This window comes from Fulvia fulva, chromosome 6, assembly GCF_020509005.1.
Source record: "Fulvia fulva chromosome 6, complete sequence".
Classification (NCBI taxonomy): domain Eukaryota; kingdom Fungi; phylum Ascomycota; class Dothideomycetes; order Mycosphaerellales; family Mycosphaerellaceae; genus Fulvia; species Fulvia fulva.
This window is the reverse complement of record NC_063017.1, coordinates 1244916-1272506: the sequence shown is the minus strand read 5'-3', so window position 1 is coordinate 1272506 and position 27591 is coordinate 1244916. Positions and strand designations below refer to the sequence as shown.

The following is a 27591-nucleotide window of genomic DNA, read 5'->3' as shown; positions in this document are numbered from 1 at the left end:
GGAACATTGCGGCACAGGGCGAGCACGAAGTATCAAGACGATCCTCGTGCCGTCTGGTCAGTTCATCAATCGACGCTGGGGATGAAAAGTCCGGAAGTGTACGGCCTGAACCATTCTCTGGCCGTGGTGTTTCCGACGATCGCACAGATGGTCAGCTCCTCGCAATATAGGAAATCTTGGCGCTCATTCCTACACCCAAAGAACAGAACAGTCCTTCCAATCTCCCTCCCCATCCTCTGCATCCTCGCCCTCTCCTGTAGGAAAGCCCTAAACGGCGCAACCCCCATCCCCGCCGCCACCATGACAATCGGTGCCGCCATATTCGCCGGCGTTTTGAAGGTAGACTTCCGCACATGCGCGTTAACCCTCGTCTCAGTGCCCTCCTGGCCGAGGAAAGATTTCTGCAGACCGAGGAGATGGTTCGTGCACAAGCCTGGAATGACGGCTTCGCCGGCCATACGCTTGTCGGAGACGACGGCAGTGATGGCGATTTGGTGGGCGTGCACGATGGAGGAGGAGGAGATGGAGTAGTAGCGGGGTTGCATGGCGGGGAGGAGAGGGGGAGGGAGGACTAAGCGGCCTCGCTAGGGGCGATGTGTTCGAGGAGGCGGGGAAGGTTGAGGTAGGTGGAGGAGGCGAGGTGGTCGTAGGCGGTCTTGTCGGTGCTGAGTTTTGTGAGTAGGGCCTCGGCGGTTGGGGTCGGAGCGAATTGGATCAAGGAGGCGATAATCTCCCGTGGTACTGCGGCACATGTTTCGAGGTAGGTCGTGAAGAGGGCCTCGAGAGTTGTTGCTTGGTCTCTGCATTGAGGGAGCGTAGAGAAACAGGAGATGTGCGGGAAGAGAGTTTGCCGAGACTGGAGAGTAGGCGCTCGACTTCTGGCTTGGGGTTTGCGGCCCATACTCCTAGGTGATCACCGGTCTTGTGCTTCAGGTTCGGGTGTTCGTGCAGGTCGACTTCCATGTGGATACAGTTCCGTTCCGTGGCATCGTCGAATAGCTCCCGAGTCGCTTTGACTGGTAGTGAGTGCACTGGGGACATGATGCGCTCAGCTTTTCGGTCACGCTTGGGAACCCAGGGCTCTCCCGCGAACAGCGATTGGTTCGAGCGAAGTATCTTCGACGACCTGCAGTAACGGCTCGTATACGGGATCATACTCCTCCAAGTCCATACTAGTCTTGAAGTGCTGAAAGACGTTGGCCTTGAACTCCAGATAATGCTCCTCCGTTTGGCCTTGAGCGTCGTCGGCGTAGGCGACAGGCAGCAGGCACTTCGCACCAAGTGCATTGAGCTTCGCGGCCACAACATCGACGACAGCGTTGTAGTACTTGTAGTTGCTGTTACCCAGGCCGAGTGCCGCATACTTCAAGTTCGCGAACGGGCTTCCTTTAGCAGTCTCAAGCCAGCTCCAAGAATCCTGTAAATTATCACTCGGATCACCCTCGCCAAACGTAGACACGACGAAGATAGCCAACTTCGTCTCTGGAATCTCACCAATAAAGGTAGTCTCATAATCCGACACATCAGCAGCCAAAGCCTTCTTCCCAAACCGCTGTCTAATCTCCTTCGACAGACGGTTAGCAAAGCGCTCAGCAGTACCGGACTGGGACCCCCAGAAGATCACAATGTCAGCCCCAATCTGGTCGAGCTTTTCGGCACCGTTTCGAGTTCCCTTGGCGCCACCGATAGCTCCCATCTTCTCTTGCGGCCTTTCGTACATCTTGTAGGCATGCGGGTCAGATCGCTCGAAGAGCAGGCCGAGGTACCAAAGGGTCCATAGTACTGCGGTGACTGCTGCCACGGCGACAACATCGTCGAGGGAAATGTGTCTTGGAAGGACTGAGAAGACTTTCTCGATGCTGACCAGGCTGAGTGCTGGCAGCTGGATGTTGTTCATCTCCATGGTCAGAGAGCTTGCGGTGGAGAGTGAAGGAGATGTGAAGTGAAGCTAAGTCCAACTTACTGCATGAGGCCTTGATCAAACATATACATACTGCTGTAGGCCTCAGGCTCATCGATGCCTGTCGAGGGACGGCAAGATCACACGAGGCTCGTCTTTCCAGAACAGTCAGAGCCGATCGCTTGTTGTGGCAATGCCGTCGGCAGCATTCTCGTCACGATCTTCCATGTTGGTGAAGTCGCAGTACACTTTGTGGAATCCAGTGACGAGTGAAGTCCACTCGGCAGTGGAGCAGCCATTGAGACAGTGTGGAGGACGGAGCGTAGATCTAGAGACGCATGCGCAGCATGTGTCAAGAAGTGCCGATGGTAGGCGAAAAGTGCACTTGCTTCCCATGTCAGATATGGTAGTATAGTCTGCGGAGAACAGCACCCAAAACAAGCGCGTGATTGCTGAGTCAGAAACCATCCGCAGAGCCCAGCAACGTCCTCCGATGACCACGACAGCCCTCACCTCTTCGACACTTCTCTCATTGTCCATACAGCGCTGTCGAACATCAACCCTCGGTCACCACTACCATTGCCGTGTCTTTCAATGCCCCACCACTTTCGCGCCGTCAGGTCTTCGTCACCGCTCGCTATCCATTTAGTCCTTCTGCCTCTGCCAGACGATGCTATGCCGAACGAGCCTCCGACCCCTTCGCATCATCTTAAACACGGCCTGCACCAGTAGGCGTTACTTCAAGGCCCTCTAGCGACGAGCAGCTTGCCGGAACCGGAGAGGTCTGTCTGGATGCATGTCGAAGGAGATGTCCCCGAGCTCGTAGATCTCGTGTTTCTCGAGGCATAACGGACTTCTGTGCCGGGATATGTCGCGCAGGAAATCTTCCATGGCAGCACGCGAGTCGTCTGCCATACAATTCACCTTGAAAGCGCCCTCGTGGAAGTAGCTGTCCGGCATGATGCTGCAATCAGCTGCGCGGGCTCCCTTGAGGGTGATGAGCCAGTGATATCCTTCAGTCACGCGTGTCAGGCAGAATTTGCGGATATGCGGTAGAACTGTGTCTCGAAGAACGTCGAGGCACTCTCCCTGGTAGGAGGCATTTCTCTCTGGCCCGAGGACGAAAGTAATCCTGCTGGCCCACAACGGCAAGAACTCTGCTCTGACCTGAGTCGAGACCGCCAGAAGAGGTAGGACACGCACAGAAGTCTTCTCGGCGCGACCGTGCAGTAAGAGCCTTGGGTTTTCGTGTGGTAGCTGAAGTTTGAGGTAGTGCTCGTATACCAGAAGGCGGAGCTCGGAAGGCAGCGCCATCAATCGCGAGGGCGGGTCGTCGAGTGCCTCTTCTGCAGGGCTCTTTGCCGAAGCCTTCGAAGTGGCATGTGAGTGCGATTCCTCTTCTGCTTGCCGTGTGCTGACTTGTTCAAGGCGCCTTCGCAGCTCTTCGGCGTCGATCTGATGGCGGTGCTCTCGACGCAAGGCATTCGACACGTCCTGCTGCTCGGCCTTTGTGGCATCCATCGCGTCTGTAGAGATTCTTTGTAAGTCGCTTTTGGTCCGGTAGTGATGGCGAGCTACTCTGCAAGGAGGGAGGGCGGGGGCATCCTCGGGATCGCGGCCATGAGAGCAGCGCGTGAAGCAGGCGAATAGTGCTGCCGGCATGATGAATATGGCGATTTCGCAGTTTCGAGTGTTGTGAAGTTCTGCAAAGTTGAATCTCGTTCTTGCTTCACTTCGACACGCTTGTGCAAACACGCTAAGGACGCCACTCCCGTTTGCGCCGAGCATGCTTGCACCTTCTCTGGCTCTATTTACATCTTCATTCTGACATGCAGACTTCACCTCGACTTTGTCGCTCACTCACTGCAAGACAAGGTACGTGATTGTGAAGGCACATAGAGCCACTGTCTAATACTTCTACAGATGGCGGCTGCTCGTGTCTTCGACACACCAGAGCTTCTGGAGCAGATTCTGCTTGAGGTCGCGGCGCAGTCACAGCAGTCCAACAGAGGACTGTGCATTGGCCTCGGGTTGGGTGGTGTTGTGGCGCGTCAGATTGCTTTCAAGACCATCTGGGAATGGACGGCGGGTATCGCAACGACCTTGGGAGAGATCCACGACGAGTGCTGCAGCTTCTGCGCAGCTCCAAGAGAACAGCCCGTTGATTTCCGCGTGGCTTACCGCGATAGAGTCCGCGCGATCATTAGAGTGGACGAGGAGCACTAAGCATGGAAGCGATGCTCTGGCTACACTCAGACTAGCGCATGTGCTCTTTGATACCACCGTTCTCGAGATCCGACACAGTGAATACTCCATGGGGAGTCGAGGAACATTGGCGGCAAAGGGTGTATTTGCAGGTCCGCGGAGGCTTGATATCAAAGCTGCTCCTACGTACATTCGCACGGGATGCTACGTACACCATGTATCTACACTCCACCATCACTGCCATCAGTTCACTTCATAACCCACATCACGAATCGAAAATCGCTCCATAAGCCGGTATCCCCCTCGCCTCCAACTCATACACCGTCCTTCTCGTCTCCATCGGATTACTAATAAGCACCACCGCCTCCGCCTCAAACCTCCTATACGCCGCACACGCCAACTCATGCATCGCATACCTCCCCGTCATTTTCCTACACACAATAACCGCCTTCGGGTCCGCCCTTAGGACAGTGTTCATAATCTCCTTCCCGAACGTCTCCTCGGGGTACGTCGCCGACCACACCACGTGACAGGGCCAGTGGGGATATGCTTGTAGGAAGGAAAGCGTTGGACCGATCCCTGAGCCGGTGGCGGCTAGGATGACGGGTTTGAAGAGCAGGCCGATTCGCGATACGCCCATGGTGTGAGCGCCGCGCATCCAGATGTGGGAGGGTGGGTTTGCGATTATCTTGCTGGTCCAGTCGCCTGCGTTGGAGATGATGACGGAGTAGCCCATCTTGTTATCAGGATTGGGGATCGTCGCGAAGGCGTGGTTCTCCATGAGTGGCGAGTTCGCCAATCTCGTACCCACGCAGGACGTGACTTTTCTGTTATTGAAGCGGAGGCGCGTGGCTCGTTCTGATAGTGGTTCTACCACGACTTCGCGGCGACGGAGGCGTGTCCAGGGGTAGATGATCATGCAGCTGGTTGCGAGGAGGAACCAGAAAGCTGGTGTAGTGACTAGGATCATGCCGACATTTGTATCCAGAATGTCTGCGATCGGCCATGCGGCAATGACAGTCTGTGTCCAGATGACAAGAATGGCAGTCCAGCCTGCGAAGCGGTGCGAGAGTTCCCACCAGTCGTGGTACCTTGAGCGAATGGTAGGATACGCCATCACTATCAACGTCGCAAACAACGCTAGCATCACACCAGTCAGAGCTTGCAGCGCGTGTAACAGCGGCCTTTGTTCCTCTCCATATCCACCAAATTGCTTCAGCAACAGCACCACGTAGAAGACATACCAAAACAACGAGCTAATCCCACAAGCCGAGTGGATCCCACCATAGCTGTACACCTTCGCAGCATACCTTCGGATCGCTAGTGGCGTCGAGTGTGGCAGCATCGTGCATATGCGGAAGAAGAGGTTGATGGCGTGTTCGTGGCGCATCAAGGTGCCGACGAAGAGGTTTGCTGCCACGGCGTTGGATGCGTCGGTGTAGGCGTAGTGGGAATAGCCATATTTGGCAACCTGACATATGCAGTAGACCAAGGCGATCAGGTTCGCTAGCAGGACTGCAATGTGCAGGCGTCGGTACATTGACAGGAAGCCATGTCGGAATCTGTTCCGCCACTCCGGACCCGTCACTAACGGCAGCGGGTGCTCTTCAAGCATCTTATCAATCACTGCTTTGGTGGCGATCTTTTCCGAGAACTCTGGCTCCGGATGTGCATCGGTGACGATGGAAGTGATGATCTTCTCATCCTCCCTAAACGTCACAGCCTTAACGCCTAGGCCTCGTGTATCACAGATATCCAGCACTCGCTCAGGCGGCTCTATCTTCTCCGTGTAAGTCTCCTCAGTCGAAAACGACGAGGCCGAGTTTACGAGTTTGTGTCGAGATGGCCACAGCGTGATCCAAGAACTCGAGCCGTAAATATGTGCAACCTCCGGTAGCCTGATGCCAGCTTCTAGGTTCTCGTCAAATGTGCGAGTCTCTGATGTGGTGCTTTGTGCTGAGGCCGGACGCTCAAGTGAAGAGGGTTGGCATGGGTTATTGTGTGTGGCTAGGATACTGTCATCAGGTCCGGAGCCCTCGATATGATCCTGCTCGGTAGCTGTTGTGTCGGCTGTCTGTCGAGTAGATTAGTCTTGGCGAAATTTCCGGCTGCTTGGGCAATGCGTACTGTTGGCTGCGGCATGGTGGCGAGACAGAGCCGAGATGCCAGCCAAGGGCTTTCCTGATAAGGAGTGATATTGGTATACCGTCTTGTGTGCGCGTCGCGCAACGATGGTGGACAGGCGACGGCAGCAGACTCGGCTCGGCGACTTCTCATCACAATCTCGTTTAGACGAATGGCTGATCGTCAAAGAAGATGGAATCTGACAAAGCAGTTTGGGAAAGTCGCAAAGTACAAAGGACGGGGCGAGATGAGGAAAGGCTCTCTTTCGAGATGGACAATTTGAGGTGTCGTAAGAGAATCGAGCTTGGCGGGAAAGGTCGGGATATCAAGTCTTCGCATGTGAATCTTCGGCAGGAGCGGCAATCCGAGATGGATTCGCAGAAGCAGTCTCGATACACCTACACAACGATCTTCGGTGAATCATGCCCATTCACTTCGTCGGCCTACAGGTCGCTTGACATGCAACCGCTTACACATTAGCATCATCATCAGCTGGACATGGTACATCCACATCCGATCAATAGCGCGAGCGGCATACACTTTGCTCGGCCACATCACCAGCGCTCAGCCGAGGAAGAGCGGGAACACGAACAAAGACACCGATTCTTCTTCTTTCAAGAGCAGGCCGTCCGAGTGCCAAGCAAATGCTGTTCATATTCGTGCCACAGTGGCGCAACGTGGGCGAGCTGTCACGACCATGGCGTCGGAACGTTGCGCGGATACGTGCATTGCACCATCGCCACCTATACGGTCATGACCACATGGCGTCAGCGCGGCTGCACCGAGTCCTCGGTTTAGGTCCTTGACAACGATCTGTGGAACCAGCTGCATGGTGGCTCCTGGGTTACACAGCCGCGGGAGAAGCTTAGTTCGACGTTCGTTCCACCGCAATGGGATGCCGAAGACTGTTGAGCTTTCTGTCCAGTGATTGCTGCCCTTCACGAAGGTGTCGACTAGTTGGCCAATGCCCTAATACCCCGATTTCCATAGACTACCGCGAGGACTGCACTTGCATAGAATGGAATGTGAGCTGAATCCTGCGAAGTATGCATGGTGCAGGGCTGAGGCAGCTGCGATGTGATTGGCCAATCTTTGGGCTGGGCCGAAGCAAGGGATGCACTAGAGCGCTGACATTCGTTCTGAGCGTGTGCACGAAATAGCGATTGGTGCTGTCCATTCAGCACGTCTCGTTCGGCTGTGTTGATCGGAAACAGAAGGTCGTTGTGTCCCAATGCGCTTATGCTTGACAGCCCTTCGTTCATATAAGCCGCGGCTGCATCGAACTAGGCCAGATGAACGAGGTCCGATCATCTGGTAGTGGTCATTCGTGGCGCCCTCAGTCGTGGTGGTGGATGCCAACACGGTATTGGCATCCTTGGTGGCTCAAAAGGAGACACACTTGCCCTGCACTTCATCGCTACACACCTCGAGTCGAGAGCATCACAGCTCTATATAACATCCCAGAACTCGTCATCGTTGAGTGCATCGAGTGACAGGTCTTTCAATGAGCCAGAGCTACAGTCCAATTTCCACCACGGGCGAGCCGTTCTTTGTCGAGTTCATTCACCAAATTCTTCACAAATGCCCATTCACGTGCTCGGATCGGCAACACCGCAACACATGTCGCAACACCTTCAAGATGGACACTTGAACTCGGCTTCCAGGATGGCTCTCTTTCGCATGTGCACCATCTATTCATCGATTTATAAGCCGATTCGAGTCATCTTGTCCATCTTTGCCGGAATCCCGAGTTCAACCGCCGTCACACGTGGCGCAGCTTCTTCGAAGGACATGCACGGCTCTACGAAACAGCTGGAATCGGCGCAAGTCGGATACAAGCGCGATCTGTGAGCCGCGTCCAGAATGGTTGAGCAAGTTGAGGTCATATGCAGCTCAACTCCGCCAGAATGAGCCCACTTTTTGCAGGAGTAATGCTGACCAGCGTGTATACACCAGAATTTGTAAAGTCGAAACATCCGCAGATATAACCAACAACATGGAAGAAGTGTCGCAATTTGAGCATACCAATCTTGTCTCCTGGGCATTGTCAGGTGAATACGATCCAGAAAGGCCCATGCTGATAGATGCGATGCGACCGAGTCGGTGCATGTCGAGAAAGAGGGCCATGAGCTTGATCGCAGGACTCGCTGGTGCTTTCGAGAAGGATAGCACGGTGTGTCTGCACCTGTCCAATGACATCTTGTACCCGATTCTGGTGCATGCGATCTGGGCAAGCAAATGCCGCTGGACAGGGACCAACACCGCATACACCTCGCCTGAGCTCGAGCATCACCTCCGCATATCCAAGACCAGATATGTCGTGACTGAAGAAGAACATCTCGAGACTGTGCGCGCCGCGGTGTCTCATAGCGGAACCAAAGCTGAGATCATCCTCTTCAGCGACATCCTCTACCCTCGCTCTCGCAAGGAAGATGACCATCGCCACTGCTGCGGAAGGCGCTTGTCGTCCACATTGCACAGGAGCAAATATCGGTCGCTCCACGACTTGCTTCGCCGGAAGCGCACCCAGGAAGAGCTTGAGGCCAGACTCCGAGACATCGACATCGACTCGGTCGCGACATTGATGTCGACAAGCGGTACGACAGGTCCACCAAAGATGGCAGCACGCACACATCGAGCTCATATGACCGAGAGCCGAGCAGCTGTAGATAACGACTCAGCAAAGCCTTACGAGATCCGCCGACTCTGGTGCGTGCCGATCTTCCATTCTTTCGCCTTCCCGACCATGGTCATCAATAGCCTTCTTCTTGGAGTGCCGGCCTACTTTATGAGGCGCTTCTTGGACCAGACATATGCCGAGAAGGTGAGAAGGATCAGGCACAGAAGCCTGAGACGCTTTCCGCATGCCCATGGGTTCTTCCCTCTTCTGTTGAGATACCAAGGCTAACATAGCTTACCCTCAGATCCAGGAGTTCCAGATCACAGAAACACTGGCACCGCCGCCGATACTGTCGAGGCTGGTCAACTTTCCTCTTACGCACCCCATGATTCAATCACTCAAGATCATATACACCGGAGGCGCTCCATGCGCCGGAGAACTGCGAGCCAAATTCTTGAGGCTGTATACCGGAGAGCAGCCTCGCATCGTCCAGATATGGGGTATGACCGAAGGCGGCTGGTTCACAACCTTCAAGTATCCAGAGGTCAACACCACATACTCTGTCGGTCGTGCTATCCCGGGCTTCGAGATCAAGATGAGCGAAGAGAACCGGTCTCAACTCTCCAGTGGCCAGGAAGTCGGAGAGTTGTTCGTCCGAGGTCCCAATGTGATGTCCGAGTACCTTGGAAATACGGAAGCCACGGACAAGACTTTCGTCGATGGGTGGCTGCGCACCGGTGATGTTGGATACATCAAAGACGGGAAGGTATACCTGGTCGATCGTGCCAAGGATCTCATCAAGGTGAATGGGTTTCAGGTGTCGCCATCAGAGATCGAAGATGCTCTTCTCGTATCGAAGGATGTGAAGGACGCTGCGGTGATTGGCGTCGGTGAAGATGTCAATGAACGTCCCATGGCGTTCGTGGTTCTGGCGAATGAGGACGATGCTGGCATCTCGGTGTGCTCGCTGAAACAACACCTTCTTCAGAGGCTCAGTCGGTATAAAGTGGCGACGTGTGAGGTGCGGTTTGTAGATACCATTCCGAAGAGTGCCACGGGCAAGATACTGAAGAACAAGCTGCGGGAGATGGCAAAGGCATCGTGCGGATGATGATCTGAAGCGGTGTGTTAAGAGGTGAACGAGGCAGAGTGGTGGCGTTTTTGAATGATAATGTAGCGTTGCCGCAGGATTGTATGATAACAAACTTCACGTCTCCAAAGAAGTCGCGTCTCTCACTGTTGTGAAGTGCCACACCTATCCTAGCACCATCTGATAGGCTGTGATAGCTTGGGTGCATGTAGTCAGCAAGATCAGATAAGCCGCACTGCCCCAGCCGAAAAAGCTTCCCACGTGATTCCCTACCTCGCTACAAAATCTACGCCGCCCGAACTTCCTCTTCCTTTCTATCACCACGCGCCATTAGACAGTTCAACCAGCAGGCACTTGACCCAGCGTTTCGCCAGGTCCTGTGTTTTCCTTTTGCTGTACTTGCGATTCAGAGGCGCGGAGAGGGAGACGGTTGGAACCATAAGAGCTGGCTACGCATTTTTTCGAGGTTGTGTAGGCGGCGTCAGAGGATCCGTACAGATTTTGGGACATGGGAATGAGAGCGAGGTGGATGTAAGAGCTTGTATACAAGTGCGATGGAGTTCTCTGGACAAGACACGATGTGAAGAGACGGTGTGCTCGTCTTGAGCCTTCGCAGTGCGATGGTGCCTGCTGTGTCCTCCTGTTGTGAGCACGAGCGAACGGTGCAGATATCCTTCCTCCTCCGTATACGATCAACGCCTATCCCGCTTCTCTCATCTCCCAATCACCTCCTCGCTGGTGATCCTGATCATACCAGCCAGCTTCACCTATCCGCCGTGATGATAGTAGTCACTGTTGTCGGACCAATTCTTCTCATCCCACTCGTGCTCCCTCGCCAGCTTCTGTGTGTCCTCGATGAATTGCTGAAGCCCGGCCGCCTCGCTCTCCCTGCCGCGAACATGCAGAGTAAATGCTGCTTCTACGCTCCGTTAGCATCGTGTCCATAACAGAGGGCTCGACATCACATACCACCCAGCCAGTCCGCCGCGGCCCACATGTTCTCGCTGGTCTTCTTGCTCTCTATGAACTCCTCCCACTTCATTCTCCATTCTCGCTCAATAAACAGGTTCGAGATGAGTCTGAATTTGCTGTCAGGGCCCCAATCGAGAAGCGCCTCGAAGACCTGTGTTGTGTAGTTTGCCCCATCCTTGTAGCCGCAAATCTGATAGCGCATATAGATGTGCTGATAGGCGAGGATGAGTTCCTTTTCGCCTTTGGTGTCACGTGTGCTAGATGATGGCATGTTGGCGGTGCTGGTTGTGATGTGATGGCGGAAGTCCTTCGAGGTAGCTATCGGATGTGATGTTCGAGGTAACTATCGGATGTGATGCTGTGTCCTGTAGACCTGCGAAGTAGCAATATCGAGTCAGCAAGATGCGAAAGGTGGTTGTTTCTAGCGGCAAGGCTTGTGCGGCGATTGATGCGTGTATTGAGGATGCGCGCAAGAGGAAGAAGTGGCGGAAAGCGCGAGTGTTTGCTCAATGCACGGGAAATTTGGCAACTACATACAGTGAATGAGCCTGCATTTGACGGCGGCCTTCGCCCCTCACTCGCTTCGAAGTCTCACCGCATCAATCACGCTCGAGGCCGGCCATCTCGAGAGCGCACTTTCCCACGATGAAATGCGGATTCCGCTTCCTCGGCCAGATACTCCTCCACTGCGCGGAGTCGCCAGTACTCACGACCACCTGCTGGTGGCAGCCTCAAGTCGACTTCCACTTCTCAGACCCATGTCCAAGTTGTGCCATCACAGAAGCTCTATTGATCAGCCAGATTCGTCCCTTCGTAATACCCAAGTTCCTTCAACGCTTCTTCGAATTCACGTTCCTGCCAGCACCGACCTTCATCCTCCCACCAGCTCGATTGCGATCACCAGTCAAGATGCTCGGCAAGTAGTCCTCGTCCATGAGACTTCGCTCCTTCTGCCTCCTCTCCACAGCGCCTGCCCTCACGGCCTCCTTCTGGTCTTCCGCCAAGATCAACTCGGTGCCCCAGCCGCCCTTGCCACCACCGTGGAACCGACGTGCATTCGTCGAGCCGTGGACAGGCTTGGGTATGCTGTATCGATCTCCTCTCGTGTTCCATTGCATGTTCTTCTTGAGGTGCAGTTTGAACTCGCCGTTTGCACTTGTCGAGCATGAAACCCGTGTGAGTGATGGCTGACCGCAGCGCGAGCAGAATTGCTTGCTGAGATCTTTGTGGACGCAGAAGCAAGCGTGGCACCGCAGGACGTATGTCCTGAGCTGCTTGATCCTGGTCATGGAAGGCGATAGGAGGTTGAGGTTCATCTGGAGGATGACGTTCTGCATGGCAAAATCTGAGGTCAAGACAGCCACTTGCATCGTTTTGGGTTCCGGAGTTTGTGATGTTGATGCTCCAGCATCGGCTGCTTGCTTCTTCTTCAAGTTTGACGGCGTGATCCAGCCATCCGAGTCAGAGTCGGACTCTTCCTGAGCTTCTGCCGAGTTCTGCGCAGAGTCTACTTTGGTTTCTGTTGCGTCCTCCGGGATGTCTTGCTCTGCGTCGAGACCCGTCGCTTCGAGGTCGGAGGTAAGTTGTGCAACATCATCGTCAGGAGAAGTCTGCTCCTCGCCCTCGGCGATCGGCTCTGCCTGCCCTTCCAGGTCCGTCTCCTGCTTCGTTACGACGTTCCCGCCATCGGCTGGAATCTCTGCTAGCTCAGCATTGGTCTCAGGCGTCGCACCTTCGTTTACCACTGAGCCTTCGGCTGCCTTCGCCTCGACCCTTGCCGGAGGGGCGCCATTCACACCCTTCTGGCCTGGGACTCGTCGCAACCGCCAATCGCCACCATTACGCTCACACTCGATCTCGTAAGTCAAAGCAATGATCTGAATATCGGGCTTACTGAGCACAGCAAGATCTCCTGTCTTGCGCGCAAAGTCCGTCACGAATTTGATACTTGTAGGGTTCGGCGATCGAATTGTCAGGAATGGCTTCAATGTAGTCTCAACACGGCTTCGCGTTGCTGCATCCTTGATTTCGCTGATTATAGCAGGAACTGTCACGAGAGTTTCTGCTTGATTGAGCAGCGTTGAAACTGGAGGCTCGTTCTTGATGATGGCACCGGTATCGAGGACCACAGTGTTCACTGGCTTGTCGCTCTGTATGCTCGCCATGTTGGGATGTGTGTGTTGCAGTAATGCTCAAGCTCGATAAATTTCGAGATCGGCGCCACACGAATTCCTGCCGATCTGAGCAGGTCACGTGCACGGAATATGGAAGGCTGCAATGAAGCGAGTACTGTCGAACAGGAGGTCTATATGTTCCTATAGATACCATGCTACTCTGCTCCTTGTGCACAGCTTTTATGCACGTGAGGTGTAGAAGCAGAGGGGAGGTGATGTTCTATCGACACGTCCTCGGCTAGTTCTAAGGCACCAAATCGATTGTTGCCTTAGCCGATAGATTGTGAGGCCGCCCATGCTGAACCTTGGTACCGCTCCTGCCCTTTCGAGTACACTACACCGCTACCATGATCTTCCCGATTGAACATGCCCGTGCCTCTGCGTGCTCGCGACGCCTCCGAAACCCCATCGTCGAACCCAGCAGCGCTACCCTTGCGTCCTGTCCTACGTCTCGACGCGTCAGACACGTGCATTCGACCTTTCATCGGTACTCCCAGCGACCGCCCAGGGCCACGCGCGGGGCTCATCCAAGCACGTAGTGTCGATGGAGAGACCTGCGATGCTGGTATTCCTGCCTCAGCAGCAGCATGAAGAGCTGTGCATCCTCCTGCAGCGCCATCCCATGAGCTTTGCATGTGCTCGACCATCTCTGGCAAGAAACAGCGTTGTCTTGCTCCGGTGTGCTGGAAAGCCCGAGGACAGATGGTGCCCTATGAAGAGCTGGTATGCCCACCTGGCGGGAATGCCACTGGTGGGTTTTGCGATGCTCCTTGATCATGCTGTCGTGAGGCTCGCATGCTAACAACATGTTACGAGTGTGTTATGGAAGTCGGTCTTGACCCGGCGACCTTTCGTGCTGATGGCCCACGGCGATGGCACTTACAGGTCCAAGCTACAGGTTTAGGGCCATGCAGAGCAAAAGCAGTCAGTATGCCCAGCTCGCTGTAATCTGCGCGCACCATCCTTGTCCAGGCGGTGTTCAAGACCGTCCACGCGATACGAAGAGGCATGGCAGAGCTCAAAGCTCAACAGCGTGGCCCAGAGTCTCTCAACTGTCATGGCTACAGCAGCTTCGCGTCCTCTGATCTCCTACCCATTAGAATCTTGCGGGTGCACCTCAGGCGCCGCCTCGATCAGCAGTACTGAACGACCAGAGAAGTCAGGTACGGGCGAGACCGTAGTGAACTTCTCTCAACCAGCAAATCGCGAGCATTGCCTGGATCCTCGGCCAATAAAGACAACTTCTGTGCACTGGCCGCTCCGCTGGACTTTCCTAAAGCGTCTTGCCGTGGTTCGCATCGCATCGATCCGATGAGGGCATCGCAGTGACTAGTGCAACGGGGCGAACAGAGGGCGTCCTAGCTCGGCCGCAGCATGTGATTCGCCCAAGGAACAACAAGGACGGCCACGCCGGTCCGCTTTTATATGAAGACGATGTGTCATCCCGAGCTATATATCTGCGGATCGGTCCCAGACTTCTGTGTTCAACCTCAAGGACCTACCAACTTGTGTCGCAGCCATTTTCACGAATCGAACATCTAGACGAGCCGGGGTGGCCGAACCACATCCCGCGCCTTCGAAAAGCGGAGGTCTTAGCGAATCAATCAGCCTGCAAGAAACGCCTTCCTGCATACTGTGCCGTTGGTCACACTCTGCGAACAACGACGCTCTGCACTTTATAAGTCGAGCAGGTCATCTGGAAGACGCAGAGCCTCATCATGCACGTGCAGAACATTATCACGTGGCAGGCACCGACGCCATTTGCACTAAGAGCGGCACAGCACGGCGGAGTTGGAGGACATGGACCGTCTCGATTCCTGATCCGACAGACTGGTGCGCACTAATGCCTCATCTGCATGCAACTGGGCCTTGATCTGGAGCGTTCGAACCATCGCACGGGCGGTCTCCATCTCCCCGTTCCTGGATCAAGCCGTTCTGAGTTCCCAGTGTGATCTTTATCTCCGGAATCAGCTCGCTAGATATAGCATGCGGCGGCAACGATCTCGATGGGCATACTTTTTAGCACCTCAAGCGCATCGGCAACCTCGTTTACCCGGGTTCGGCTAGACCTGCGGGTCGACAGCTGACGGAGAGAATGTGTTTTACTCGCGCGACTGCTCTATAAATGTGTTTCTGGCTGCCACACAATCTGGATTCGGGCCCGGTAGCTGTAGCAGTTGTTGGCACCTCTGCCGTTGGGCATCTGGCTGTTGTCTGTCGTTGTGAGTGTAGCCCTGTGGTGAGGCAAGGTAGTTCTGGAAGGTAAGCTTGACCTAACCCAAAAGGCGCCTCGTTCTGGTCGATAGCGCTGCCAGCTCCACCGGTGCGGGAAGTGAAGACACCCTCGGTTTGAAGGAGCGAGCCTCGTCCTTCGCACTCTCGGTGACGATAGGTGAGAGTCCTCCTCAACTTCCAGGGTTGTAACAGACGCGCTTGCGTGATACTGCGAGGTTGCGAGGGTCTCTTCCGCACCAGCAAGCGTGATTAAAAGAACAGAAATGGTAATGCCTGCATCAGCAGTCAAGCCTTCATGCTGACCTCCCCAGGATACCACTCAAAGAGGGCCCTCTTACTACTTTACGGTCGAGGCTTTAACTGCCGTCCCCGGCGTAGCTGAGCGCATCGACTCGCGAAATCTCTGGCTTCCACCACGAAGACAAGGAAGCAATCGCAAGATCCCTGCTACTCAAGTGTTCTACCACGACGGTGCGCGCATTTCTACACTGGCGCCTCGAGGCTTACTTGACAGGCTGGACGTTCACGAGACAATCTCTGTCTACCATGCGCGAGATGTGCTATGGACTGTCGACTACTACGCAAGCCTGCAGGACGTAGGAGATGGCTCGCCAGGCCCGTCCGGTGAAACGCAGGACTGCAGCGATGATAGCTATGAGGAAGCGGATGACGATGACGACGACGATGACCAAAGGCCATATGATGACTGGGAAGAACTGACATTCGACCGTGCTGGCCAGCCTGGTCATGTTATGTCCATTGCCGGACGTCGACTCCTAGAGACCAGACTTATCACCCAGCGCGCTGGTCAAGACTGGGTACAGCACTTTATTCCCGATAGATATCAGTCTCGGACTGCTGCAAGTACGCAGACAGAAGGTGGTTTGGCAGGAGACTTGACATTGCTGATAGGACTTGTCGCTATGCCAATGGGTCCTGCGCAATGGGCCACTTACGTTCCGCCGACCATGGCCGCTCAAGGAATAGCTGCAGGACAGTGGCAGGTCTCGCCCGCACAGGTGGACAACATGCCCCGAGGTTCAAATTGTAAGTCTGCCCTACTTGAATCTGTCTTGCCAGACGCAATGGATTCTTACCACCTGACCAGGGATCGACAGAAGAGGTATCGTCGTTACCGTGTACATGGATCTCGATGGTACATCCTCCCAGGGCCTGCACGACTACGGTAGCGGAGCACTTGGTCCAATTCTCGCATAGTTGTGTCTGAAGGATTGTATCGAACACGTTATGGTCGATTCGTCGCTGGTAATGCAGACTCATTTTGCATCTTCAGTACTCGAGGCTACATGATGTGCCGGGGCCGCCACTTCCCATCAAATCGTGTTTACCAGATCCAATCTTGATACGACTCTACTTGCGACACGTCCTCAGTGATACATACAACAATTTTTCCAATGGCGCGACACAGAATGAAGGGAAAACAGAGGATCAGTACTTCACATTCGTTAGCTTGACACACATCGCGTCACCATATCTCATCACAACGTAGTACATAGTAGCATGTCTACATGAGTGAGCGTTGCGTTCCACCTGCCGCAGGCTTCGTCCTCGAAGCAAAGTCTGGCTTCTCGACAGTATGGTCGTGCAAAGACACACATGGCTGATCCCAAAATTCGACATGTTACTGTATCACTGGAAGATATCGCGGTGCGATGCCCTACGCCCACGATGCATTCACATACATGTCTGCGGACCGTGCGGGCTGCACATGTCAGCATATCAGCAGAGGTGCCCGGTTATGACCTTTTCCGGGGGCTAAAGTCTGCCGGGTTTCTTGGCCGAAGGCGCCTCGCGCGCTCACCTCAGTCTCCACACGACACCACCCCAGCGGGGTACAGGGACTTTCACGAGACACTTAGTGATGAACGATTGCGGCACTTGTGGTTGGTCAAGTACAAAGCCGCTGATGATGCCGGAGCTGATGCAGCTTTGCTTCGCCGACCGAACTGCCGTTCAATGGCCACACAGTCTAGCTTCGCCATACTACAGGGTGCGGTCGATGGCAGAGTATTAAGAAGGGTGGTCATCCCACAGAGTATGTCGTTTCTCCTCTCATCTATCAAATATTGTCTTCTTGCAGCTCTTGTTACCACAGCAAGCAGTCCGCGAAGCAGATCTCATTGTCCGGCATAGCACTCACAGCCAGTCGCACACACCATCACATAACTTCGACCATGTCGACACAAGAGTACGTACCGGGCCAGTCCCAGTCAGGCCGCCAATATGACACCAAGTTCACACAACAAGTCATCGACACCTGTGGACCAAAAACTAGCCCTCGCATGCACCAGATCTTCTCCGGCCTTATCCGACACATCCACGACTTTTCAAGAGAAGTAGATCTTACACCAGAAGAGTGGTTGGCTGGTGTCAGGTTCCTGAACGAGACTGGCAAGATCTGGGCAGAATCAGATGGCAAGAGGAACGAGATGCACAGATTATCGGACATCATCGGTCTTGAGAGTTTGGTCACCGAGATTGCCAACTATGTGCAAGTCGACGAGCCAAACTACGTACCAACATCGGCTGCCATCCTCGGTCCATTCTGGAGCCCCAACGCTCCATGGAGGAACCAGGGCGACAGCATTATCCAAGATCCACACGAGGGCATCGTCACATACATGCACGGTGTTGTCCGTGACTTGAAGACCCACAAGCCAATCCCCAATGTCACCTTCGACATGTGGCAAGCGAGCAGCAACGGCAAATACGACTTCCAGGACCCAGCGAATCAATCTGACAACAACCTTCGCGGCAAGCTGAAGACCAACAAGAAGGGCGAGTACCACCTCTACTGCCTGCGACCGACCGCATACTCCCTCCCACAGGACGGCCCATCGTGGCAGCTCCTCCAGTCCATCGACAGACATCCAATGCGCCCGGCCCACATTCACTTGATGGTGACACACGAGAGCTACAAGCCATGCATCACACAAATCTACCCCAAGGATGACCCATGGTTAGAGACCGACACCGTGTTCGCCGTCAAGGATGACCTCGTTGTCGACTTCAAGCCACTTGAGAAGCTCCCAGAGTGGTTGCCAGAGCACAAGGGGCCAGGCGGCCCAGCGAAGAGGGAGCTCGAACTTGATATTGTTCTTGCACCGCTTGGTGCGCATTTGTCGAATGCGAAGCCTGTTGAGAAGTTGTAAGGTCGACGCCGCGCTGTGGGCGTTTGGAAGGAATGACTGACGAAGAATCGCAGAGATGAGTAAAGGAAAGGAAAGATTCAGTCCGAGAAGGATTGTGTGTATATGCATTGCATCAGCTATGGCGCATGGGATGGAGAGGTATTATGATCATGTTAGCGACACTATATCAAGAACAAAATCACTTCAACAACTGTTCATGACCCTCATCACTATTTCGACTCGTCTTGATCACGAACAAGCCGAGGCAGTCGGTATCGGGCGCTGTAGCGTTAACGTGACTACCTCCTGCAGGAACAACACCTTATCTCCATGTCCCTAACATCTGCCCTCACCTCACAACATGTCGAGATTTTGGGAGTTCCAGCAACTCCAAGACTCATGGAAAGGAGCATCCCACTTCGACCAAGTCCCTCGCGCAGGAAAGCTCTACATCGGCGGCGTAGCTGCCTTCTACAAAGAACCAGATCCACTCGAGCAGGCAGGAATTACACACATCCTCTCAGTCCTGGACTTCTCCATCAACGATGCACCTCAACTGAAGAGATGCAAATGTCTCAACATCCAGGTTGATGACGATCCTGATGAGGACCTTCTTAAGCACTTTCCGAAGACGAACGCATTTCTTGATGATGCTCTGCGGGAAGGTGGCGGAGTGTTTGTTCATTGTGCCATGGGAGTGAGCAGGAGTGCTACGGTCATTTGTGCGTATCTGATTTGGAAGTTTGGACTTTCTCCTATGGAGGCGTTGGAGAAGGTCCGGGAGAAGAGGAAGAGAGCGAATCCGAATCCTGGTTTCATGAGGCAGTTGAAGGTGTGGGAGAGGATGTGTAGGGAGAAGCAGGGGTGGGATGGGGACGTGTATCGAGAGTGGAAGGAGGGTGGCGGAAAGGCAAAGATGTGAGGATGACCACGGCCTTTGTGATATCCGATGAGGCCAACCTCACGATCATCTACATCGTGCTCTTCACCTTCCTCGACGGCTCTACATATGTCTTCGAGATGACCTACGGCATCAACTCTGGTCTCAGCAATACCATCTTCGTTGGACTCTTTCAATGGTTTCTTACTCCAGCTGATCGCCGCTCAATTCGTGATGCGAACAACGAACAGACAGCTCGTCTACGACGGCGATGAAGGGCCAGGCGCCAAGTTGGATCGAGAGTCCCGTCTACTCTTTACAATGCGGAGCTGCCCTCTTGTGCCAATTGGTCTTTTCTGGATGGCATGGACCTGCTACCCTTCGACCTGTCATGATTGGTGCGGGCATCATATCGATCTTCCTGAGTGCTTACATGTACATTATCGAGGCATAGCCGCATATGAAGTTTGTGCCGCTAGTGCTTTGACTTTCGTTACGCTTGTGCGTTATCTAGCTGCAGGTGGGATGACAGTAGTCGGAGTGCCGATGTATGAGAATTTGGGTACGCATTATACATTAAAGACACTGGCGAGTATTAGTGCTGCTGCGGTGCCTATACCGTACGTTTTGTATAGATGGGGCCCCAACTTGAGGCAAAAGAGCAAGTATGCTCAATGACTGCAGCAGCAGCATGTCGATTCGACTCCGGACTTCTCCGTAGCAGCAATTTATGTTGATACCTGGACTCCACCTCTGATGAGCACATTAGGTAGGCTTGTTCTTTTAGCGACTGTCCTTTATCGTGATCAAGCCCTCACTCGACCCACATCGCAGTACTGTCGTCGGTCCCATTTCGGCCAAAATTGCAATGCCGAAGAAGCGCTCTTTTCCTTCGGCACTGGGACCTCGCAAGTGACTCATCGTGTAAAAGAAATGCTGGCTTGACTCAACATGCAAAAAGAATGTTGGCTTTGGTGCCTGCACTGAGAACTGTGGAATGTTACTGGACATCCAGTGCACCTATCTTTGGGGCTTGCTTACTCGAACTCAGATCTTAGGATGGCCTTCATAGGATTGCTTGAGCTGTGCTCAATCATTGGCATATGAGACCTATGTTCTAACCGTTAAACTATGCGGGCATGCTCACGTGATCTGAGGCATTGTTTGCTTGAGAGTATATATACCTCCATGAGATACCTTGGCTGGTGGGATCACGGTCTCTTGCAATAAGATGTTGACATACGCAGGATCGCTCGAAGATATCGATGGACACGTGTCATGCCGCTGTTAACGTCCAGAGACGGCGCCGCACTATGAAGGCCCAGAGCCGGCCCAGTGTTGAGAAGAGCAGCCTCAATGCCGCCTGATGTCGTCTCAAGGCGCATTCAGAACCCGCCAAAGCCACTCTGCAGGCCACCCATTCCACGAAGACCTCGATATCGAGCGCCACGCCACTGGCCATCCCGTTCTCGGAACTCGAAGACAGCAACGTTCTGCCTGACCACTCCGGCCGGTACACCATGAATCTCTGTGGTCATGTAGACGCTGGCCTGTCTACGAGATGTGTCGACCTCCGTATTGAGGGTCAAGATTCGCATGTGATGTCCTGGATCAGCATTGATGATGCCTTGGATGGTGTCAAGTAAGCCCGGAAGATCCAGCTCTCGGTTCTGGCCTGGGAAGTCGGCGTCTGCACGGAAGACAGGTGCCATGTGGCGCCATACAGGATCGTGTATCGACAGCGTACGCTGGTCGACCGCATTTACGAAGGCGTGGCAGATAGCCTCCACCTCAAGCGCGATAGGTCGAGTGCTTGCCAAAGCAGAGTCCATGGCTGCTGCCTGTAGTGCTTCGTGATGTTATTGCTGGGAAACGGTCAAGGTCGAGTTGTGCATGCAGACTATATGCAGGAGAGCATTGTCGAGCTGACGATGCATATACTGCGTATCAAGGCCAGAGAGATGTCATCTTGACAACTGATGAACGTAGAATCGATGCGGTGAGGGTAAAGCAAGGAAGGATCGCCCATGGCCCCAAGGGGTTACTAAGTTGCGATATGAGTGTCACGTATAGGCTCGTGGAACGGCATATCGAGCGCCGTCAGGACCAGATGTGTCTCATCTAGAGTAACGTAGGGGTGGCAGGAATTGAAACGACGGAAGGCACAGAAGGTAGAGACGGGCAACCGGCCATGCTAGACTTTGACCACCCAGTCCTTCAATACTTTAACAGATCTTCATCACTTGATGGGGCCCCACCAATTGAGGGCTTCCAAGCCAAAGCTTCACGACCTCAGGTCCAGCCCTCGTCCTCTACCAACATGATGTCGACCTCAGGATCTCGCGACCGTGACCATATCATGGACATCTCCTCTTCCATTTGCTTTTGGGTGAGCTCTCGTCAGGAGTTCTGCTCACCCCTGTATGTCGGAGACCATAGCGAAGTGTAGCTCTCCTCAATCACAATCGATCGAAGAGACGGACATCTATTGCGTCGCATAGGAAACTCAAACTGACCATTCGTACGTCCTTGGTCTGCAAAAGAAGCCGTGGTCAGCAACACAAGTCGGACGGCCACACTCTGCAAGAACCCGCTGACAGTCATGGCTACTACTTCCTCGTTGGCTTCTGATGTGGCTGCCGCTGGCTACCGCACTCCCCCCTAGAAGACGACTCGATACGGCTCCTACACATCCTCACTTCGAGCACGCCGAAAGACATACAGTGTGCCTCCTTCCAACTCCTACGAACACAAGCCAACGGTTGCTATACAGCATTGTCCTACTGCTGGGGTAGCAAGGATGCGCCGAAAGAGATATCGCTGGACGGGATTATCGTACAAATCACGGCCAACTTGTGGCTCGCGCTGAGCTCGATCATTGAACATCATACAGCACTCGCATCCGACATTTTCTGGGTTGACGCACTGTGCATCGATCAGTCGAATGTCCACGAACGCAACCAACAAGTACACCGCATGTGGGCAGACCTTCTCCCATGCCCCAAGGACTGTCAGTTGGCTTGGACCAGAAGATGAATCGACAGCGCATGCCTTTGCGGTGATTAATCGTGTCGCCGCATCGTGCCGTTACAAAGATCCTTCGAAATGCGAGGGCCGGAGCGATTGTCACTTCGATCTAAGTCACCACGACATCGCTTGCTTTGAAAGTGCGATGACCAGAGAATACTTTGACCGCACCTGGATTATTCAGGAATTCCTACTGTGCCCACATCTATTCATCACATGTGGTCGATACAGCACTACCGCAACCAACCTGCTCCATCTCAGGTGGCTGTGGCCAGACACGCAGGCTGGGAGCTTGTTACAGGACAGATATTATCACGCATTTCGTGATGCCGCATTTCGTGACTCCATTCTCCGTACTGCTGTCGGCAGTCTGGCATTGCTGTCCAAAACATTCGGCATTTATGCTCGATCGCGCTGCACAGATCCCCGAGACCGAGTCTTTGCTTTTCTGGGGTCGAGCATGACGCGGATTATTGACACGAAGATGCGCTTTGTCCCGGACTATAATCTCGGCCTCGGATCGCTGGCGGTGAAGTTCGCAGCGTACTGTGACGAGCTTTACAGCGAGCGACGCAGGTCGTTGACCGATGAAGATCCCATGGCAATATGGGACTTATTGGGAGCAAAGATAGAGCCCTTGGTGTGGGAGGTGAGAAGACTTATTGACTCGATCGAAATCGCTCTGTTGCCCCCAAAGGTGATTGGCCTATGGACTGGAGATGCCTACGAGGCCATGTCGCAGACAGGGCTAGTGGAGCTGCAAATGAGTGTGGCTGGACCGGTGGTTCAGGAACTTTTACATCCCAGCCTGCCTTTGAACATAAGCCTCTTCCAAAAGCGGCTTTCGAAGCATGACCTGGAAATGCTTCATGAAACGAAAGATGGCGACGAGCTAGTGCAGCGCAGTCGAAGCTAGCATCTGTTGCACATGAGATTAACCCCGTGTCACCTATAGTCTTTGTGGACAGGACTCAAGCAATTCACCTACAGACGAAGAACCAGTAACTGTGTTATCCTTCTCCCACCGCCGCGAACATTAGAGCGATACGGTCATACCAAGGACCACCTATCACCTAACACAAACAGCTTCTAAGCTTGTGGTCACAGGCGTAACAACGCACGACTGCCGCCCCCTAGCGAAGCGCCCTGCGAAGTCAACCTCCAGAAGAGAGAGTGCTCGAGGTCTGTGCGTACGATGCAGTGTACCAGCGGTTGGTATAACCTTTCCTTCTATTCTGTAGATTGCACAGTACGTGGCTAACACTCCTCGTGCCACAAGAGGCCTTGATCTCAACAACAGATCACACACTTCACATGCAAAGCCATGCAAGGTCCATAATCTAGAAAGAACTCAGTCCCTCCAGCGATCACCGTTGGCCAGATGGCGCAAGCAAAGCTTTAGAGAGAACGTGGCTCGAGATGCAGACAATTGTCGCTGAGACATTGGAGAGTGTAACATTATCTATAGTGTGTATTCATCGGATATGCCATCGACTAGCTGTTCGACCAGTTGTGATTGTTTTGCTGCGCTGTTGGCGGCTTGCTACCTATCTGCTCATTGCGTATAGGTGTGACACTGCTACGGTGCTTTTGGCATTTCGGCCCTTTGCCTGAGGGCTATGGGTGGAGCGTGCATTGGCTTTAGTGAGGGCGACAACACATGAATTGGAGAAGGAAGGACGATTCGATGGATGGAGATGGCACTGGTGTAATTTCATGCCTTTCTCACCATAACTACACATCTACTTCTTCTCATCCTTCCCCTCCGCAGCCTCGTCCTCATCATCATTGGCCGCCTCCGCATCAAACATCATCTCCGCCTTCTCTTCACTCCCATTCATTCCCACCTTCTTCTTGTCTTCCTCATCCGCATCATCGGATACCTTAGCCTTTACCACACCAACAACCTCCTTCCCAATATCACCAAAGCCCTCGATCTTCCCCAGCCTGCTCTCAAAAGCCTCAGCATCCTTCAGTAGCAGCTTCTCGCCCTTGTCACTCTTAACGTCCACCTCCCCGAAAGCTTTCGTCCATTGACCTTTATAGCTGCTGAAGATCTGGCGCATGATCATGCTGACGTCTATTTCGCCGAGGTGCTTGGAGAGGACGCGGTTGAGGGTAGAGGTCTCTTTGGTGAGAGTCTCCATGTAGGGTGATGCCTTGTCGTCTGCATTTGTGGCTGTATCGAAGTTGATGGCAAGCATGGCTTTGACATGGGTCTGGGATCGGCTTGTCATGATGTCTACAAGCTTGTCGTGTAGGGAACTTTGGTGTTCCTGATAGACACGCTTGAGCTTGTCGAACTCTGCTAGGACGCCGCCTTGCCCACCAGCTATATGTCGTCGCACGCACTCACGCATGTACGGCACAAGGGCGATGATGAAGCTCAAGGCCTGCGACGCGAGTGCCAGGTGCTTCGTGGTGATATTCTTCAGGCCTGCAGATCGAGTCGCGCCGGCGCCGAGGATGAGTTGACGAGAGCGTGAGTCGAACATACGGAGGACTTCTAGCAAAGAAGTACTGATCTGAGGCGTCATGCTTGGCAGCACGGATGTCAGGGAGAGAAAAGTGTCGATGGTTGGAAGCAATGAAGAGACACTGGCGACAAGGACGAAGCGCGTGTCGTCGATGTAAGCTGGCTTGGTCTGGCTCTTCGCGGCAGTGCCGTTGGTGGTTGAAGTCTCTGTGCCATTTGTTGTTCCTGTGCCATTCGCATGAGGTCCGACTTGTGGCTCCTCCCATAGAGGTGCAGCACCTTTAGACCATTCCGCAGGGTCAGAACTCATGGCAGCAAGGATTCGTTGAAGTATGACATTCTGCTGTTCGGTGAAGTCCGTGGCATTCCAGTTGTCGCTGTCCAGCAGTTTCGCAATGCGCTCCGTCTCTGACGTGCCTAAAACTTGGACGAAGCCCGAGATCTGAGCGTTAATGATGCCTTTCAGGACATTCCCACCTCGACCACTCACTGCTTCGCATTCGTCTGCAAAGAGGCGGTTCAATGTGAAGTATCGTAGGAACATCTCTTTCGGTAGTCTGATAGACTGCTCGTTCCGCACTTTCAAGACCCTGGTGATCTGAGTCTGGGCTGTGTCGACAGCTACACCCAGTAAGCTGGACATGTCTAATGCTTGGGAAAGCTTCTCTTGCACTGTAGCCTTTGGTGGCGGAGGTGGCGCTCCATCGGGTCGCTGTCCATCTGAAGTCGATGGTCTTGACGATGACTTTAGCTCGGGCGGGTCCATACTGCTCGTGATGTCCAGCAAGACCTTCGTCTGCGTTGATACCCTTCGGAGCGCTTCTCCTACCGAACTGTACACTCCAACAAGCAGTTTCTCTGCGTCCTCTGGCTCGAGCGCACGCAGGTTACGGGCGAGAATGCTGCTCTTCTCCTGTTGGCTCAGCCTGATCCCACCTCTCGTCGATGTTGATACCATACTGTCCGCATCATCGTCGCTACTGCTGGGCAAGAACTTGCGGATGATAGACTTCATCTCCCTATTCACCGCTTCTCTGTACGCTGCGGATGCTGGTTCTGTATGCCCTGCTCTTTCCAGACCCTTCAATGCTGTCAAGAGTTCTTTTCGAAAGTCGTCACTGGTCTCCATATAGGTCGGCGCGACACCCCTCTGTCGCGACCATCTTTTCAGGGTGTCACTCGATGCTACCTTCTCCATGTGCCGTCGCAGATCATTCATCAGTATCGTGGTGAATCGTGAAGCGAAGCCTGTCCCTATACGTAGCTGCAACTCTTGCAAGCCGGAATCCAGTCCTTGCAGTGCCTTGAGCCGCCGCAGGTCTATCAGCTCTTGATCGTCCTGCCCCGACTCTTGCTGCCCGCATATCAGGCGTCCGACTCGGTCCATTTGGTCCGAGGCTTCGTCATATGCGCCTTCGTCGACAAGCTCATCTGCTTTCCGCACGGTCTCTACCACATTCTGCACTTGCGCAGTAGCTGTCCCGAGCTTTCTCACATTCTCTCTTCTCCGTCGCTTCGCAGCAACTTCCAGCCCAGACACCGCCACTTCCTTGTCCAATCTTCGCAGATCTTCACGCAAGCTCTGAATCTTGGCTACACTTTCCTCGGCTTCTGTCTGCAGCTCTTTCAACGAGCCCAACGCGGCAAAGAAGCCACTACTAGCCGTGCTGATGCTATTGATCAGGTGCACTTCTACAGTGTCCATGTACCAGCTGAGCTTCTCCTGCAGGATCGCATTCGTGGCCAGAGCCTTTCGTGGTGGCAGTGTCGTGCCATTGGGTGCTTTCTCTGTGGTGGTGTGCGCGCCGGGAGGAGGGCGGACAATCTCAGCACGTTCCGAAACCACATCGAAGGTTCGTGGGTTCTCTAGGTGAAAGTCTTCGTCAAAATAAACATTAGGTATGGTGGACAAAGGCGTGGGCTCGTTTCGGTTCCGTCGATACTGCGCGGAAGATTTCCTTCGTGGCTGTCCAGGCGTCTCCACAGGCGATATAGCACTAACCGAGCCTTGCCGTGCAATGGTAGGTGTTGGTGGTGCCGAGGTGTCCTTGCTAATCCTCCTCTCCAGCGCTTCCTGGAAACGGTCTGTCTTCTCTAGCTCCTTGTCCTTCTTCAGCCATTGAGACTGCTCCGGCTCTGCCCGACCTCGCTGGCAGCTCTCAAACAGCGGACCAATTCGATTGAGGTAGTCGCGAAAGCTCTCAGGAGGCACACGAGGCACATTGGTTAGTGTCACCGGTGGGATGTCCCTCGTGGTCGGCGCCCTATAGCCCGATGCTGCCGCTGTCGCCTGCGTATGCGGTAAGAGACCTGTCCTGACAATCGGCGGCTGGATGAGTGTCGATATAGCATTCTGGCTTGTCTCCCGGACAGTGCTTCCTCTCCTGCCTTGCAAGTCTAAGCTACCACCTATCGAGCTGATCGATAACGTGCTGGCCGAACTGCCTCTTCTTGGTCTGTATCTGCCGGAAGGGTTTCGCGACGCTAAGTCCTGTGGTGGGAGCGGGAACGCACTGCGTGGGCTGTTCGGCGAGGCTGGCGACTGGGAGGCATCGATGGAGAATGGGGAAGAGGGTGATGACATGGCCAAGAGAGAGGTCGATCGCTTTCCCGCTGTGGTGTTGGTCGCCTCATGAGGTGTGCGGTCGTGTCGCAGGTGGAGAGCAGGAAGACAGATACAGAGCGCGGGGCAATGCAGTGATTATCGGTACCAGACGCAGACATACGAGAGTGGAG

The 27591-nt window shown here is 54.0% G+C and overlaps 16 protein-coding genes across 16 annotated transcripts; 6 read left to right on the top strand and 10 right to left on the bottom strand.

Moving 5' to 3' along the window:
• Nucleotides 1-65: 65 nt before the first annotated feature.
• Nucleotides 66-545, bottom strand: CLAFUR5_06838 (NADPH--cytochrome P450 reductase; the record flags this gene model as incomplete). Its single annotated transcript, XM_047905986.1, has 1 exon — nucleotides 66-545. One exon carries the CDS (start codon nucleotides 543-545, stop codon nucleotides 66-68), a length of 480 nt encoding a protein of 159 aa, XP_047763810.1.
• Nucleotides 546-571: 26 nt separating this feature from the next.
• Nucleotides 572-901, bottom strand: CLAFUR5_06837 (uncharacterized protein; the record flags this gene model as incomplete). Its single annotated transcript, XM_047905985.1, has 1 exon — nucleotides 572-901. One exon carries the CDS (start codon nucleotides 899-901, stop codon nucleotides 572-574), a length of 330 nt encoding a protein of 109 aa, XP_047763813.1.
• A 159-nt stretch (nucleotides 902-1060) lies between these two features.
• CLAFUR5_06836 (NADPH--cytochrome P450 reductase) lies at nucleotides 1061-1903 on the bottom strand (the record flags this gene model as incomplete). Its single annotated transcript, XM_047905984.1, has 1 exon — nucleotides 1061-1903. The coding sequence occupies one exon, from the start codon at nucleotides 1901-1903 to the stop codon at nucleotides 1061-1063; it is 843 nt and encodes a 280-aa protein (XP_047763814.1).
• A 747-nt stretch (nucleotides 1904-2650) lies between these two features.
• Nucleotides 2651-3421, bottom strand: CLAFUR5_06835 (uncharacterized protein; the record flags this gene model as incomplete). The annotated part of the gene is made up of 1 exon (XM_047905983.1): nucleotides 2651-3421. The coding sequence occupies one exon, from the start codon at nucleotides 3419-3421 to the stop codon at nucleotides 2651-2653; it is 771 nt and encodes a 256-aa protein (XP_047763811.1).
• A 402-nt stretch (nucleotides 3422-3823) lies between these two features.
• On the top strand, nucleotides 3824-4126 carry CLAFUR5_06834 (uncharacterized protein; the record flags this gene model as incomplete). The annotated part of the gene is made up of 1 exon (XM_047905982.1): nucleotides 3824-4126. The coding sequence occupies one exon, from the start codon at nucleotides 3824-3826 to the stop codon at nucleotides 4124-4126; it is 303 nt and encodes a 100-aa protein (XP_047763812.1).
• Nucleotides 4127-4370: 244 nt separating this feature from the next.
• CLAFUR5_06833 (Adenylate-forming reductase) lies at nucleotides 4371-6382 on the bottom strand (the record flags this gene model as incomplete). The annotated part of the gene is made up of 2 exons (XM_047905981.1): nucleotides 4371-6179; nucleotides 6233-6382. The coding sequence occupies 2 exons, from the start codon at nucleotides 6380-6382 to the stop codon at nucleotides 4371-4373; spliced, it is 1959 nt and encodes a 652-aa protein (XP_047763817.1).
• A 1843-nt stretch (nucleotides 6383-8225) lies between these two features.
• Nucleotides 8226-9960, top strand: CLAFUR5_06832 (Acyl-CoA ligase M9; the record flags this gene model as incomplete). The annotated part of the gene is made up of 2 exons (XM_047905980.1): nucleotides 8226-9053; nucleotides 9154-9960. The coding sequence occupies 2 exons, from the start codon at nucleotides 8226-8228 to the stop codon at nucleotides 9958-9960; spliced, it is 1635 nt and encodes a 544-aa protein (XP_047763818.1).
• A 746-nt stretch (nucleotides 9961-10706) lies between these two features.
• CLAFUR5_06831 (uncharacterized protein) lies at nucleotides 10707-11182 on the bottom strand (the record flags this gene model as incomplete). Its single annotated transcript, XM_047905979.1, has 2 exons — nucleotides 10707-10858; nucleotides 10909-11182. 2 exons carry the CDS (start codon nucleotides 11180-11182, stop codon nucleotides 10707-10709), a joined length of 426 nt encoding a protein of 141 aa, XP_047763815.1.
• Nucleotides 11183-11741: 559 nt separating this feature from the next.
• On the bottom strand, nucleotides 11742-13076 carry CLAFUR5_06830 (20S-pre-rRNA D-site endonuclease nob1; the record flags this gene model as incomplete). Its single annotated transcript, XM_047905978.1, has 1 exon — nucleotides 11742-13076. The coding sequence occupies one exon, from the start codon at nucleotides 13074-13076 to the stop codon at nucleotides 11742-11744; it is 1335 nt and encodes a 444-aa protein (XP_047763816.1).
• A 2507-nt stretch (nucleotides 13077-15583) lies between these two features.
• CLAFUR5_06829 (uncharacterized protein) lies at nucleotides 15584-16538 on the top strand (the record flags this gene model as incomplete). The annotated part of the gene is made up of 3 exons (XM_047905977.1): nucleotides 15584-15586; nucleotides 15632-16367; nucleotides 16429-16538. 3 exons carry the CDS (start codon nucleotides 15584-15586, stop codon nucleotides 16536-16538), a joined length of 849 nt encoding a protein of 282 aa, XP_047763276.1.
• Nucleotides 16539-17515: 977 nt separating this feature from the next.
• Nucleotides 17516-18556, top strand: CLAFUR5_06828 (Catechol 1,2-dioxygenase; the record flags this gene model as incomplete). The annotated part of the gene is made up of 2 exons (XM_047905976.1): nucleotides 17516-18489; nucleotides 18547-18556. The coding sequence occupies 2 exons, from the start codon at nucleotides 17516-17518 to the stop codon at nucleotides 18554-18556; spliced, it is 984 nt and encodes a 327-aa protein (XP_047763275.1).
• A 277-nt stretch (nucleotides 18557-18833) lies between these two features.
• CLAFUR5_06827 (Dual specificity protein phosphatase 1B) lies at nucleotides 18834-19394 on the top strand (the record flags this gene model as incomplete). Its single annotated transcript, XM_047905975.1, has 1 exon — nucleotides 18834-19394. One exon carries the CDS (start codon nucleotides 18834-18836, stop codon nucleotides 19392-19394), a length of 561 nt encoding a protein of 186 aa, XP_047763278.1.
• Nucleotides 19395-19396: 2 nt separating this feature from the next.
• CLAFUR5_06826 (uncharacterized protein) lies at nucleotides 19397-19627 on the top strand (the record flags this gene model as incomplete). The annotated part of the gene is made up of 1 exon (XM_047905974.1): nucleotides 19397-19627. The coding sequence occupies one exon, from the start codon at nucleotides 19397-19399 to the stop codon at nucleotides 19625-19627; it is 231 nt and encodes a 76-aa protein (XP_047763277.1).
• Nucleotides 19628-20737: 1110 nt separating this feature from the next.
• Nucleotides 20738-21184, bottom strand: CLAFUR5_06825 (uncharacterized protein; the record flags this gene model as incomplete). Its single annotated transcript, XM_047905973.1, has 1 exon — nucleotides 20738-21184. One exon carries the CDS (start codon nucleotides 21182-21184, stop codon nucleotides 20738-20740), a length of 447 nt encoding a protein of 148 aa, XP_047763280.1.
• Nucleotides 21185-21752: 568 nt separating this feature from the next.
• On the bottom strand, nucleotides 21753-21956 carry CLAFUR5_20052 (uncharacterized protein; the record flags this gene model as incomplete). Its single annotated transcript, XM_059462902.1, has 1 exon — nucleotides 21753-21956. The coding sequence occupies one exon, from the start codon at nucleotides 21954-21956 to the stop codon at nucleotides 21753-21755; it is 204 nt and encodes a 67-aa protein (XP_059319024.1).
• Nucleotides 21957-24121: 2165 nt separating this feature from the next.
• CLAFUR5_06824 (Vacuolar protein sorting-associated protein 54) lies at nucleotides 24122-27439 on the bottom strand (the record flags this gene model as incomplete). Its single annotated transcript, XM_047905972.1, has 1 exon — nucleotides 24122-27439. One exon carries the CDS (start codon nucleotides 27437-27439, stop codon nucleotides 24122-24124), a length of 3318 nt encoding a protein of 1105 aa, XP_047763279.1.
• Nucleotides 27440-27591: the final 152 nt, after the last annotated feature.